Source organism: Betta splendens, chromosome 13 (assembly GCF_900634795.4).
Source record: "Betta splendens chromosome 13, fBetSpl5.4, whole genome shotgun sequence".
In the NCBI taxonomy this organism is placed as follows: Eukaryota; Metazoa; Chordata; class Actinopteri; order Anabantiformes; family Osphronemidae; genus Betta; species Betta splendens.
The window spans coordinates 15349588-15363075 of NC_040893.2; the positions used below are offsets into that span (position 1 = coordinate 15349588).

Below are 13488 nucleotides of genomic sequence, written 5' to 3' on the forward strand. Positions count from 1 at the left end.
GTGTGTGTGTGTGTGTGTGTGTGTGTGTGTGTGTGTGTGTGTGTGTGTGTGTGTGTGTGTGTGTGTGTGTGTGTGTCTGTTTGTGTTTAAGTCTGACGGGGCGACGCTGAAGAATAGACAGCGCCGAACGAGGCCAAGAAACAGCCTGTTCATTATATGCAATCATATAATGCAGTAATCAATGCGCGATGGCTGAGCAATCACCCGCTTCTGCAGACATGCAGACTGTAATAATGATGAAAACGATGCGTCTGCGCTGTTGCGTGAATGAGAAGCAGGCACGTCGTCATGTGGTCTACTTTAATAAGAGTGCGCGTCGGCACCCCCTTTATTTTCTTCACTTTAGGCTATTATTTTACAAACTAGATATAAAAGGACATAAATAAATGACATAAGTTACATGTACCTAGATCTCCTTGTCAAAAACAAAACAAACAAAACAGAAGAGTCATGATCATGTCCAAAAGTACAAAAAAAAAAAGACTGAATGTTAGATCTACATGGCTAGATCATATGGCATCGGAAGGCATACAATGACATTAACGCTTACATTTTTTTCCCTTTTTTTGCTTTTTCAAATCGTCTGACATTTACGTAAAGGAAATAAGTATTTTACAGTACATTCTGGTTTATTCCTTCCCAACGTTTCTTGCATATTTCCAAACAGGTCCTTTTTACGTAGACAAAGCCCAAAAGAAAACCACATTTGCCAAAACAGGTGAGCGCAGTAGAGCTGTATTAAGGACGGAGGTGTTGTAGTATTTGAAGTGTCACCAGTTCTGAAACATTCATAAGTACAGTTTAAAAGAAGAAATGAATATAATCCATTGGGTTAACCTGTAGCTGTATGTGCTCTGGAGAAATGAATATAAGCCTTTTCCCTTTTGAAAAACCTTCGTCCTGACGTTTCTGTGCGCAGGTGTGTCATTTTCCACTGCTCCCAGTTCCACACTGAGAGCGTTCAGACGTCCGCCTTCGCTTGTCGTGAGCTCAGAGTCCGAGCTCAAGTCTGTGTCGGACCGTCGGCTGTGAGTCCCGCTGTCCGTGGGAGTCCGTTTTGCAAAGCGGAGGCGCTGCATTCCAGGAAGCTGTGTAGTAAATGCTGCTGCCGCCGAGTAGAGTTTTGCACAATGGGAGCGACACACGTTCAGCTATTAGTTAGATGACGAGGAAGCAAAAAGTCCGGGGGCTTTCTTTTTTTATCAAAAACAATAAAACTCTTGTCTGCTTTCGCAGTGGCATGAAAACAGACAAAATGACTGATAGTACTTCAAAGACACTGTCACTCACTCACTCACACATACACATACTGCATTCACACATTCACACTCAAATCAATCTTGTTACTTTACATGCAAAAACAAAATAAACAAAAAAAACGTAAAAAGCAAACAAAAAAATGACCAACGAAAATTATCTTTAAAAAAAAAAGTACATTATCTGCTGGAGCAGGGCTTCTAGATTATATTACATTCCTCTTATTGTCTCTTTTTTATGTTGTTAAATCATTCATAGTATTTCCAGTCCATCGCTGGATGGTCACAAGCACACAGTGGCTAGTTTGTCAAGTGGATGCGCTGTGACGCCGGACGTCCCAGATGCTCGGGGTCGGATTTGTCACTTCTGTGTTGGAGGAGGCTCCGAGGAGAGAAAGGAGGAGCGGGAGGAGGAAGACAAAGAGGAGGAGGAAGAGGAAGAATTCTAGTGGTGGCGAGCGAGGCCCGGGTTCCTGTTAATGATGGACGGCAGCAGCTGGGCTGAAGGGGGAGGGGGGGAGAGAAGAGAGGCCGCTTAAGTCATGGTGATTTTGTGAAATAATAAAAAAAGAAGAATTGCAATCTGCTTGGCATCAGTCCGGCCCCACAATGCTGCTCTCCAGCTCCGGCTCCGTGGAACATTCAACTCATCCACTACACAAAGTGAACCAGAGCCAGAGCATCCAGGGAGAGTGAGAAGCAGCGGGAAGGATGGATTTCAGCGCAATATTCTATTAACTTATGTGCACGACATGCTGTTATATGTACATAATGTATGAAACATGTCCTTGACTTACTGGCGCTCATCAAAGCCGCCGCAAATCAACATTTAATGACCGTTAGTGTTGGATAAATTCTGGGCATATACGTCCTTTAGGCAGCGCTTTTTTTTTGCCAACAGAAATAAATCTAAAAAGTAAACTCTTAAACGTTCCACGCAAGTACTGAATAATTATATCCCCTTAACATATGTTGGTCTGCGTTAAGGCATGAAGAAAGTACTTGAATGCTAAAAATATAAAAGGTTCTAACTGGTTCCGTCACAGTGAGGTATAAAGAGAGGATGAATTATTAAAAACCTGCTCACTATGCTGAAATACAGGTTCAAAACTGAACTCCAAACATGTGAATGTATAAATTAGTCCATTCATTAATTTTACTTTAATTTTTTCTAATCCGTTTCAGCTATTTTTAAACAAAAAACTCAGCTTGTTTAATGTCAGAGCTGCAGGTTGCATAAAAAAAGCAAATGTCATATTGGACCAGAAAAACGGCCATTTTCACTGTTTTATACAAGAACAACAAAGCAATAAATGTCACACGTGTTATTAGTTGCCGTCCTTTTCCGCGGCACCTAATGCCGACAAACATTACCATAAATCTGTGTCGACACCTCTCTGAAGCACTCAGACCTGCGTTCGGGGCTGCTGTGCTGCGCTGCATTGATAGAATCTAATTACCTGGCGACTCGGTGTAGAAACAAACCCCATAAGCCAACACCGCTGCATAAATTAAAGCTGTTATGTAAGTGTGTTCGACCATTCCTGAACTTGCTGATCAAGTTAGGCCCACGCTTTATTACCTCCTGGCGATTTGTGTTAATTTATGCGAATAAATTATTTTCTGCTCAGAAAATCACAACGTTAGAATCTGGGTTGCCTAATAAAGTGGTAGCAATCAGTGGCAGCTGATGTGATGAAACTCAAGCGTTGTGACGTGGGCCTGTGTTGTGTTTCTGGGGGCCTCTGTTTGGCTGATTGGGAGTCAGTGGCTGATTAATTCTTCTCATTAACATGCCAGCAGCATCGGGCCTGCAGACTGATCACAGGCCATCGGTTATTGATCTGCTCTGGCTGCATGAGGTGGCATGACCTGCTTGTTAATTAACAGAGTTTCTGGAGCTGAGGGGCCAGTAATGAAAGAGGAGGGGGTTTATTGGCACTACGCTGCAGTAACAAAGGTATAATCCACTTTCCACTAGTTTCACACTAGAAGTACAATAAAATACTCTCAGCCCTCACCTTGACGATGGTCTGAGCAACCCTCCGTATATTTTCTTGTTTATCGTCTTGGCGATGATGATGATGCTCATGACCCAGATTCGTTCTGCATCTGTTACGCATTTGCGAAGCTCGTACGTCCTGCCAAGAAGTGACATCATCCACTTCACGGAAAACGAGTCAATTGGTCCAAACACCTGTCCGTCAAAAGTGGCGAGGAAGAGTCAGTCCCGCAGTACAAGGGGGGCGGGCGCCTCGGTTCAGATGGGCAGATAAGTGGAAGAATCCAAATTGTGTGTTCATCTGACGAGTGGCAGAGCATTTTTTGGGAAGACAGGGGAGTGGAAAGGCTCCTCTGGAAGATCAAACACATTCTCTGCAACGTCCTGAGGGCAACGAAATACAGGGTTCTGGGAGAAAAACAAGGCCAGAACAGAGCGCACAACAAGGCGCTCCTTAAAAACAAGCCCTCCCTGCTTCACTGTCTCCCTTCAGAATCCAACCCTCCACCAGATTCACTGTTCACGTCTGACAGTTGGGCGCCACCATTTTGTCTGTGAGAAATCCAGCAGATCCAGCTGAGACAGAGAACAATGGTGGCAGGGGCAGCAACAATTCATGTACAATAAACACAGTCACAGGAAATCGAAAGAATCGGATCCGTAGTTTATTCCAGAGAAAAAGGTTCCAGAAACAACACTTTGCCCCAGGAGGAGGAAGAAAGGTACTGTTCCCGCCTCCGCTTCTGCTTCTTGTAGGCCGTTAAAGGCACTCCAGATTGGCAACTTGGAAGTACTTTTCCATCCGTTCCTCCATCTATCCACAAACGCCGCAGGCCGAAACCTCCCGTTCTCAAAAAACAAAAGGTAAAAAAAGGGCAAAGTAAAGGTCTGATTTTTGAAAAAGTGCCATTTTCACCACTTTTTTTTTTCTTCATCAACTTCTTTTCTTTTAGATCCAATTTAAAGTGCATGGATGAGGTAAACTATTTCTTCATTGTTTATTTGTCTTTTTTTTCTTTTTTGTTTATTTATTTATTTTCATAAGAAACGAAGTCGCCCTGCTTCCTTTTCTTTTCCGAATGCCTCAGACGGGAACCATTCTGCCTTGCATCTGTTGCATTTGGGACAGCATTCCCTGGACGCTGGTCAGGATCTTGTTCTGATGTGCTGCTGAGGAGATGCCGATGCGAGCCATGTCCCTGAAACACAGCGAAGCGCAGACTTTTAGGCAAAGCCCGTGACACACACACACACACACACACACACAGGGGTCCTTCTACATGTTCTGTTTCCTACTCACTCTTGTGTCATGTGGACCACCGCCTCTGGTGTGGTGTAGCCAGCAGCCGTGAAGTTGTCCCTATATCTGTCCATGCCGATGGCCTGCAGCCAGTCCTCCACTGTGCCCACAGCCGAGGACGCCTCGGGGCTCCCCGGCTCCAGCAGGGTGGTGTTGGGTCTGCTGTGGGGGGGGGAATAATAAGGGTTCATTCCATTAGTTTCAAGTTCTACAGATGATATAAGAGTTATGAGCTCCCCTCCCCCCCTGCGAGACTCTGGGACACCTTCAGTTGGGTCTCGTGTCCCGGTTCAGTTCGTCATACTAGAAACCAAGCCAAGTCAAACACAGTTCCTCCGGGGTGTGTGACGGACACACTTAGTTAAGCCTGAAGTCGCAGCAGACGCACAGCGCACGCACACTTCAGTGGATTTTACAGCAGAGGAGTTCCTCCTCGCATTCTGATTTTGATCACTCGCTTTACCTCCGCCAGCCTCCTGCTCCTTCTGTGACTTACTCTCGCGCTCTCAACGTACTCGCTATCTCTCCAGCTGCGAGAATCGGATGTCAAATACTTTAACAAGTCATCCATACTCAGTCCGTCTAAAGGATTATGCATAGAGAGCATAATAGACACGCACACGCGACTTTCCTCTCCCCTCCTGAAACTGTAAAAGCTGCACTTATAGGATTCAGTGCTGCTAATTACTCCACGAGGGCTTCCCTCTCGCTGGCGGTGTGTACCATTAGGCGAGCGTGTGCATCCACTCTCACATATGCTCACACGCTTGTTAAACTCTAACAAACTCCCACTGGTCTCTGTCGACTCTGTAAACATGCGTAGGTCACTCTTAACACATTTAGCCACTGGAGAGTAATGGCGCCGGAGTTGTAGGGTCGTGTTTGTTTTTAGCTCGGCCAAGTCTCAGTCTTATATCTCCCAAACGCTCAATAATGTCCCATGTCTTAACATTTCTCCAAATAATCGAGCAACGCTTCATTTCCATATTGGGCATTTCCTGTGTTTCCCTGCGAACCAACGTAGAGGCCGTTCCCCTCACCTGATGGCGGCTTCGCCCCCGGTCCTCTTCAGAGTGTTGGGGTTCCGGATGAGCTTGTCCAGCATGTTGACGATCTGCCCAAACTTGGGCCGGTCAGCTCGCTCTCGCTGCCAACAGTCCAGCATGAGCTGGTGCAGCGCCACGGGGCAGTCCATGGGCGGGGGCAGCCGGTAGCCCTCGTCAATAGCCTTGATCACCTGCACAGCAGATTATTGCAGCTTTGAATGGCTTTGTTTCCAGACAGAGTCAAGCTGGAATAAACACTGCAGGCTGTTTTATTAAAGCAATGATTTTTGCCTCTAATTTTACATGCGTAACGTAATTTTTAATTACCATACATTAGCCACCTACGCCAGACTATTGTTTATGCATAAATTAAAGTCTTTATCATCATTAGTGGCACTAGTAATGTGGATTCAGTGGAACTGCTGGAGTTTTATCACCCCTGCCGGAAACTTAATTATTTAACTAAGTTGAAATGATGAAGTGTCTTTGAAAAATGTCTGACAGTACACATGCAGCTGCAACTGGAATTATTATTCACACTTTAATGCCTCATGCTAATTAAAGCTGTGTATTATTTATTTTGCCTTCGCCAGACTTACGTCTTGGTTGCTCATGTCCCAGTATGGTCGCTCGCCGTAGGACATCACCTCCCACATAACTATGCCGTAGCTCCACACGTCGCTGGCCGAGGTGAACTTCCTGTAAGCAATGGCCTCTGGTGCCGTCCAGCGGATGGGGATCTTCCCTCCCTGGAACGGAAAGACGGACTGGTTAACGATTGCTGACGATGCAGGCTGGTGAAAGGCGGGTAGTCCACCGACAGACTCACCCTGGTGGTGTACGCGGCCTCGGGGTCGTCCTCCAGTACACGGGACATGCCGAAGTCGGACACCTTACACACCAGGTTGCTGTTGACCAGGATGTTGCGGGCGGCCAGGTCCCGGTGAACGTAGCTCATGTCCGACAGGTACTTCATGCCCGAGGCGATGCCGCGTAGGATGCCCACCAGCTGGATGACGGTGAAGCGACCGTCATTCTTCTGTAGGGCGGAAACAAATTAGGTGTTAGGTATGAAGGGATAAACGTTTGCGGGCAAACATTTGAGAGTTTGGTGGCTGACGTGACAGAGATAAGCCGAGATCAGCGTATCGCACAATCACATGCACATGTGCAGAGACAGAAACGCATGACTGACCCTTAGGAATGCATCCAGCGATCCGTTCTCCATGTACTCCGTGATAATCATCACTGGCTTACCTAGAGAGGCAATGAAAGGCAGATGATTACGGAGGTAAACAATTCACATCACAGCCCGACACCGCAGGGGGTTCTCCAGGGAATGTGTCTGCATGTGTGTGTGTGTCAGGACATCCATCTTTGTCCCGTGTGATTTAATTAGGCGCCCCCCCCCCCCCCCCCTCCACGGAAACAAAACACTAGTACACACTCACTCACACTCAGGCAACTTGTGTTTATGCAAATATGCAGTGATGGTGGATGTTGTACCCAAAGAATCCATCTGACTCACTCTTTCGGTTACTCACTGTCCCTTTGCCCTCTTGCTGCTGTGCCAACTTTGGATGCATCTGTCACTCCTCTGTGAGCTTCCCACTGTTGCTTCTTTTCCCCTCCTCTCCTAATCCTTCTCACTCACTGTCCCCTCCTGATCCCTGCCACTCCTCTCTGGCCCTTTTCACCCCATCCCTCTGTCTTTCCCGCTCTGTCTCTCTTGGGGAACCGTCTGTGTCTTTATCTGAGCCGGGGCAGGCGGTGGAGAGGGTGGACATTCCCTGGTGGGTCTCTGTCTGCCTTTGTCTCCTAGGATGAGGCGCTCTCCTCCTCCCCTCCTCTTAGGAAGAGGCGGAGAGAAAAGAAGCCAGTGAGGGGAGAGTGGCTTGTTTTTGTCCCAAAACGCCGGCAAGCTGGTGTCTAACCAGCCATGGTAACAACACATGTTGAAAAAGTGCTGCCGCGAATTCCTCCTAGGACAGTACCGTTCTTCAGGTTCCATTTCAGGTGGCACAGTTAAGGTGGACCTAAACGGTTATTCTGACGGAACGATGCCTGGTGGGAAAACGTTTCCTGTTCTCCCGAAGGAAGCAGAGAGTCAGCTGAACAGTTGGCAGCGAAGTTTGTGAAGGTGAAGGACCTCCACTCCACAGCAGGCTTCTGGCCCTGCCAAGAGGCCGTCAGTCACTGCTTTACCCGCCGTGTGTTTGGAACGCCATTAATTACTGGCCGCCGAGGCGATGCCCCCCAAAAAAGAGGAAGTCGAGTTGAAGCTGGGGGAGGATGGGGGGCCCTCTTTGTCAGCCATCTTTGTTCCCTTTGTTGTGTGCCTTTGGCCTGGGGCAGCCAGTGATTGACAGCCCCCCAATAAAGTCTGAGGAGCGTCTGACCTGCGACCTTAAACTCTCGCCTTGCCAGCCCCGCCCTCTTCCTCGCAGTTCATTTGCATGCTAATTCCTTGTTTACTGAATACGCACTGCCGCCTTTGGCAATGAACTCTGGGCGAGGGCCCCGCCAGTGGGCCGACTATCACCTGCCAAAGAAACGGGGAAGGCAACAAATGCAACAGGGGGACAGTTTTGGGCCGAGCACTGTCTGGTGTGCTGGCATTTGCAGTGAACAAAGATTTGGCTTTTAAGTCTTTTCTAAATTCGCATACTTAATGGAAAGCCGCCACTAAAGATATCACGTCTGATTCTGAGCTCTAATAGAGGCTGGCTTTTAATTACACGCTAACATGATCGAAGCATTAAATATACACAGGCTTCAAGATGGTGGACCGCAGCCAGCAGTCCACAGTGAGGCAGTTTTGCACATTTATGTATTTTAGTGTCTATTTGGAATTCCTCCATAATTAATAAGGCTTAATTGGCTGTGTTGGACATGCCAGCAAACTGAGGCCAGATTGAGAATTCCTTTTAACTTGATTGTAATGGAGAAGGGACCGCAATTCAAATAATGGACTTTTAATAGATTCCACTGACACGCTCAAGTGTGAAGGACTAATTTGGCCAAACCTCATGTCAGGCTCTCAAAAGTAAGAGTGGAAGGAGGTGGAGTGGGAGTCTGGGATGCCCTTCGTGCTTTGGCTCGCCATCCTTTCATGTCGGCTCCAGTCGCTTGCGTGTAGCTCATCTGTTTCTCCTTCATCTCGCCCTCTGTCTCATCCCATCTCTTCCTTTTTCAGCCTCCGGTTCAGTAGTTCGACCACCCTCCGCTTTCCCCCTCTGTCATCGTCGCTGTTGTTCTGTCTCGTCTCTGGTCTATCAGCTCCGAGCCGCCTCCCTGCCTTTCTCGCTGTGTCTTTATTTGCACCTTCCTGGCTGCTGCCTCATCGTCTCCGATTTCTTGTCCTTTCTCCTGTCCATCTGTCTGCCTTTGCGCTGCCTGTCTCGATCCATCTCTGTGGGGTCTGAGGGGTCGCTCCCTGCCGTGCGACGTGTTATAGGTGATAAGCAATCCTGCCTGTGCTGCTGTTCACTTTCAGCTGCGGCTGGTCTAAATGTGTATGTCTATGTGTGTGTGTGTACAGTGTGTGCAAAGCGAAGGAGATGTTGTTATCTAGCGCAGATAGGACCAGGCTGTTCTGTCACGACACATTAAGGCCCTCCATCCATCTAACCTGAGCCAACGCTGGCCATCGGCTACACTAACGCTCACACACACATGCATGCAATCAATGGCATCCACACGGCAACATGTGCTGACAACACACGCACCCGCTAGTCCAACAAACAAAACCGGTGAAAGGTGTAAAGGGAGAGAGGCCGTGACAGAGTTCCAAGGGCAAAGGGAGGGATACTCGGCCAGTGTTCTGTGGCCGTGCAGCAGCAGATAGAGGAGGGATAGGGTATCACTCCGTAACCCCAAACACATTTACAGCTGACACCATGATTAATGAGCCTGGTGCTGTGCTACAGGGCCTGTTCCTACACCCATTAGACCCCCACCCCCCCGACTGTCCAGCTACTTCTAGCTCCACTTCCCCCTTCCCACCAATCTTGGACCCCTTCCATCTGGACAGACCCCTCCTGGGAAAATACCTGGGATGAGATGTGTGGACACACATGTGCAGTTTTCCTACAGCATGTGCCACGTAAGCATCCGTGTGTCTGTAGATGCTGGTGGATACACCGGCACTAGAGCACACAGAGCTGCACACATGGTTAGCCAGCCTTCTCCAAAGTCACCCACACCTGCAGATGTAGTTTGTAATGAACTACTGTTGCCTGAGTGCCCTTGGTGTTATTATAATGAAATATTTGTTGTGTGTAAATGAGTTGTGTGCACCTACACTATATGTTTAACAATAAGCCCCCCTACACACACACACACACACACACACACACACACACACACACATTCTTCACATACATTTGGTGACAACGCCCTCCAGGTGAATGATGTTCGGGTGGTCGAACTGGCCCATGATGCTGGCCTCAGACAGGAAGTCACGCCTCTGCTTGTCGGTGTAGCCGGCCTTCAGCGTCTTGATGGCCACGCAGATCTCCCTCTTCCCCGGCATCTTGAGGCGGCCACTGCAGACCTCGCCGAACTCCCCTGGAAAGCACACGGTCAGCTCGAAAATGTGGAATGATGATACACAGGCGCGCTGGTAGCAGCAGCGCGGGTGCCATAAATCACTTCAAAGAGCGAAGAGGTGAAGGTTTCTATCTTGTTTGTGTGTGTGTGCGTGTGTTTGTGCAGGTTAGAAAGGCTCCACTTTAAACATTGATCAGGGTCTCTAATCCCTCACTGCCCCTCCCTCCCTCACCCACCGGAGCAGAGAGAGGGGAAATGGATATTGATTCCTTCTCTTTATTATTTTGTCATTGGATGACTTTTCTCTGGCCACAGCAATAGCAAGGACAACATATTTAGCCTCCCCTGGATTTTTTCCCCTCGTTGACCTCTCTAGAAACAGACCAAAAGTCATGGGCTGGTGAAACAATAGTTTTAGTTCTGAGGAGGGTCCACAGATAGACACGGACCCGAAACCCAGTCCGAAGCAGAGTGTGCTGAATAAACACATGCAGCTCCTCACCAATTCCTATCACTTTCTCGATTTTGATGCACGAGGCGTCGATCTCCTTGGCGAACTCGCGGACAGCTTGGTTCGGATCCTCATACGTAAAGGGGTCAACGTATATCCTTACTCCTGCGGAAAGAAGAAGAAGGAAGCAAAAAAAAAATCAAGAAGGGAGTAAAAAATAAAGGTTAATTGATTCTGGCAACTGCACTCCATCTGTTCTTCATTTCCATCATGCTGCAGGCTACAGCGCCTTCCTCTGTGGAGCCTCTCCTGCTCCTTTCTTCTCGCCATCCTTCACTTCACACTTCGACTCCGGAGCTTTTCATGTCACCGTGGCTGACTCCAGTGAAGATGGAGCTCATTAACTTTAAATTTTTGTGGGATGCAAATAACGACGCTGATGACTTGATAATGAGGTGTTTGGAGGATGTTAGGATGCAAGTACATTAACTTCACAATACTTCGTCTTTCCCCCATTTTATGGGCTTCATTTGTGGCTTCGAGTGCATGCACATGAGCACACCTGACAGCGCTAATGTTTTTCAATTATCGGGTATGTAGATGGAGTGTTAACTGTGACTTACCTTGATGTAAGTGCTTTTCTTCATCAGAGTCCTGCTTGGCCTTGCTGTACTTACTGCGCCTGGGGGCAAAAACATCTGGACTGTCAGTCACATGTCATGTTTCTAATGTCAGAGATTCAGAATGTGAAGCTAAACGTCTGCTGCTCATGTAAAAACTTAAACTTTTAATCATAAGCTAATTTAGTAAACTCTAATTAAATCTTAAACTGAGGTCCACTTGTGTATTAAACTTTAAACTAGTATCGATTACAGTTTAAGATTAAATGAATTAAAAACATTAAATTAAAAACATTAAATTAAAAACATTAAATTAAAAACATCTTTTGTGTTTAAAACTAGATACAGTACCAAGAGGCTAAAGGAACATTTCAGCAGATTTGCTTTTCACAAAATACCAATGATCAAGATACAAAAGCACATCTAAAGCTCACTAACGAAGATATTATGACTGTATGGACATATGTATTTCATACGTAATATTTAGTCATAGTATCATGTTATTACTGCATGCAGTGAAGTAAAATGTCTTACGGCGCTAAAGGTTTTTGAATAAACGGCACCAGAGAAGCAGATGGAGATAACAGCTAGAAATCAATCCTGGAAAGATGCAGTGAAATCCATCTGAATCCCTCAGGCAGCCTGACACCTGTGCTTATATTGATGCGTTAGGTCAGTGGTGGAAATGACCAGATGTGTGGGACATTGTCCTCGTCTGCCGTTGTGTAATGATTGTAAACGGCTACGTGATTACAGTCCCTCCCCACAATCACAGAACGGCACAATGACAGCGGCCGTCACATGCATATGAAAAAGGCAGAGACAACCACCTGCTTGGTTGGAGAGAGGCAATCACATGGAGAAGGGAGGACACACACACACGCACACACACACACACACACACACACACAATCAACAGCCCCCTTCACTTCCCATCCTACTCAACAGCAATACACATATGCAAACAGTGATCTGGTTTCCATATAAAGAGAGACGCTCACACACACAAAGGGACCAACAAATGCTCATTAAGCCCCCCCCCCAACACACACACACACACACACACACACACACACACACACACACACACACACACACACACATGCAGGAAACAACACAAGCTATTAACGCTCTCCTTCCCCTGGTGCCGCCACACACACAGCAACAATACGTTTTTCAGCATGTGCACACGCGTTCACACGTACACAAGTACACAAGGAGAGTGTGGTTAACACCCTGAGGTGAAGCAGCCCCATCTGCATGTAATCCCATCTGTGTGACGGCGCTCAGGCCCGCTCGCCGGTTAACACCCGGAGATTGGGTCATTGCAAATCCACCTGATGCCTCCCTTTCTCACTCCGTCCGTATTCGCTCAGCTAGTGTTCATCGCCCGCTTATCTCATTGTCCACCCGCCTCTACCTCGTCCTCTATTTCCCTCTTTTTTTCCCGTCTTTCTCTCTCTTCACGGCAGTCAGCAAAGACGCACGGGGAGAAAATAACTAGAGGCCAGGATTACAGCCGCTCGCTGAGGGATAGAGGGGGAGGTTTGGCGAGATTGTGAGAAGCGGGGACGGATGCAGAGGACAGGGAGTGAGGGGTCACTGATTGCATCTCTTCAGCTGTCGGGGCTGTCAATCACCTCTCCAGTGTGGCAAGTCATCACTCATCGGACTAAAGCGAGTAGAACAAGCTGTCTGGCTATCTGTGTGTGTGTGTGTGTGTGTGTGTGTGTGTGTGTGTGTGTGTGTGTGTGTGTGTGTGTGTGTGTGTGTGTGTGTGTGTGTGTGTCCATCTCCTGACAGCTACTTTTCCTGTCATTAAGCGAGACGTCCCTCAGCTGGGAGGCAAGAGGGGGAGACACAAAGCAGACGGGACAGAGAGATGACGCCCGCTCACCTTCGGCTGATGACGAAGGCGCTGATGAGGATGATGAGGAGCACAACGCTGCCCACCACAGACACCAGCAGAACAGTGGAGTTGGCTCCGTCGCCGATGATGGGAGCTGGGACTGAGGGGGAGGGGTTGGGAGGAGAGAAGAGCGGAGGGGAAGGATGTTGGGCAGAGACAGAGCAAAGTCAATATCATTTCGCACAATCGAGTTAGCGCACATGAAAGAGCCAGGGAACATTCTGTGTTTGTCAGAGCCATTGACTTAGTGAAGAACCCCCCCCCACCTTACTTGTGTCTCTATCTCTCTTTCTCGCTCATGCACAATGTTTATCCTTCTTCTCTCCATTTGCAGCTCCCCCCCATTTGTTCTG

At 47.7% G+C, this 13488-nt stretch overlaps 1 protein-coding gene across 2 annotated transcripts in view; it reads right to left on the reverse strand.

Moving 5' to 3' along the window:
* Positions 1-286: 286 nt before the first annotated feature.
* epha4l (eph receptor A4, like) overlaps positions 287-13488 on the reverse strand; it is a 45201-nt gene continuing 31999 nt past the window's right edge. The window contains exons 8-18 of one of the 2 annotated variants that reach the window (XM_029170258.3): positions 13124-13235; positions 11230-11288; positions 10658-10771; positions 9988-10173; positions 6800-6861; positions 6434-6643; positions 6204-6353; positions 5599-5795; positions 4559-4717; positions 3278-4457; positions 287-1757 (exon numbers count right to left, since the gene is read on the reverse strand). In XM_029170258.3, coding sequence (XP_029026091.1) covers positions 4343-4457; positions 4559-4717; positions 5599-5795; positions 6204-6353; positions 6434-6643; positions 6800-6861; positions 9988-10173; positions 10658-10771; positions 11230-11288; positions 13124-13235 — 1364 coding nt within the window. In that variant the 3' untranslated portion in view covers positions 287-1757; positions 3278-4342. Of the gene's footprint in view, positions 1758-3277; positions 4458-4558; positions 4721-5598; positions 5796-6203; positions 6354-6433; positions 6644-6799; positions 6862-9987; positions 10174-10657; positions 10772-11229; positions 11289-13123; positions 13236-13488 lie in introns of both variants that reach the window. The other variant, XM_029170257.3, reaches the window with a different exon arrangement.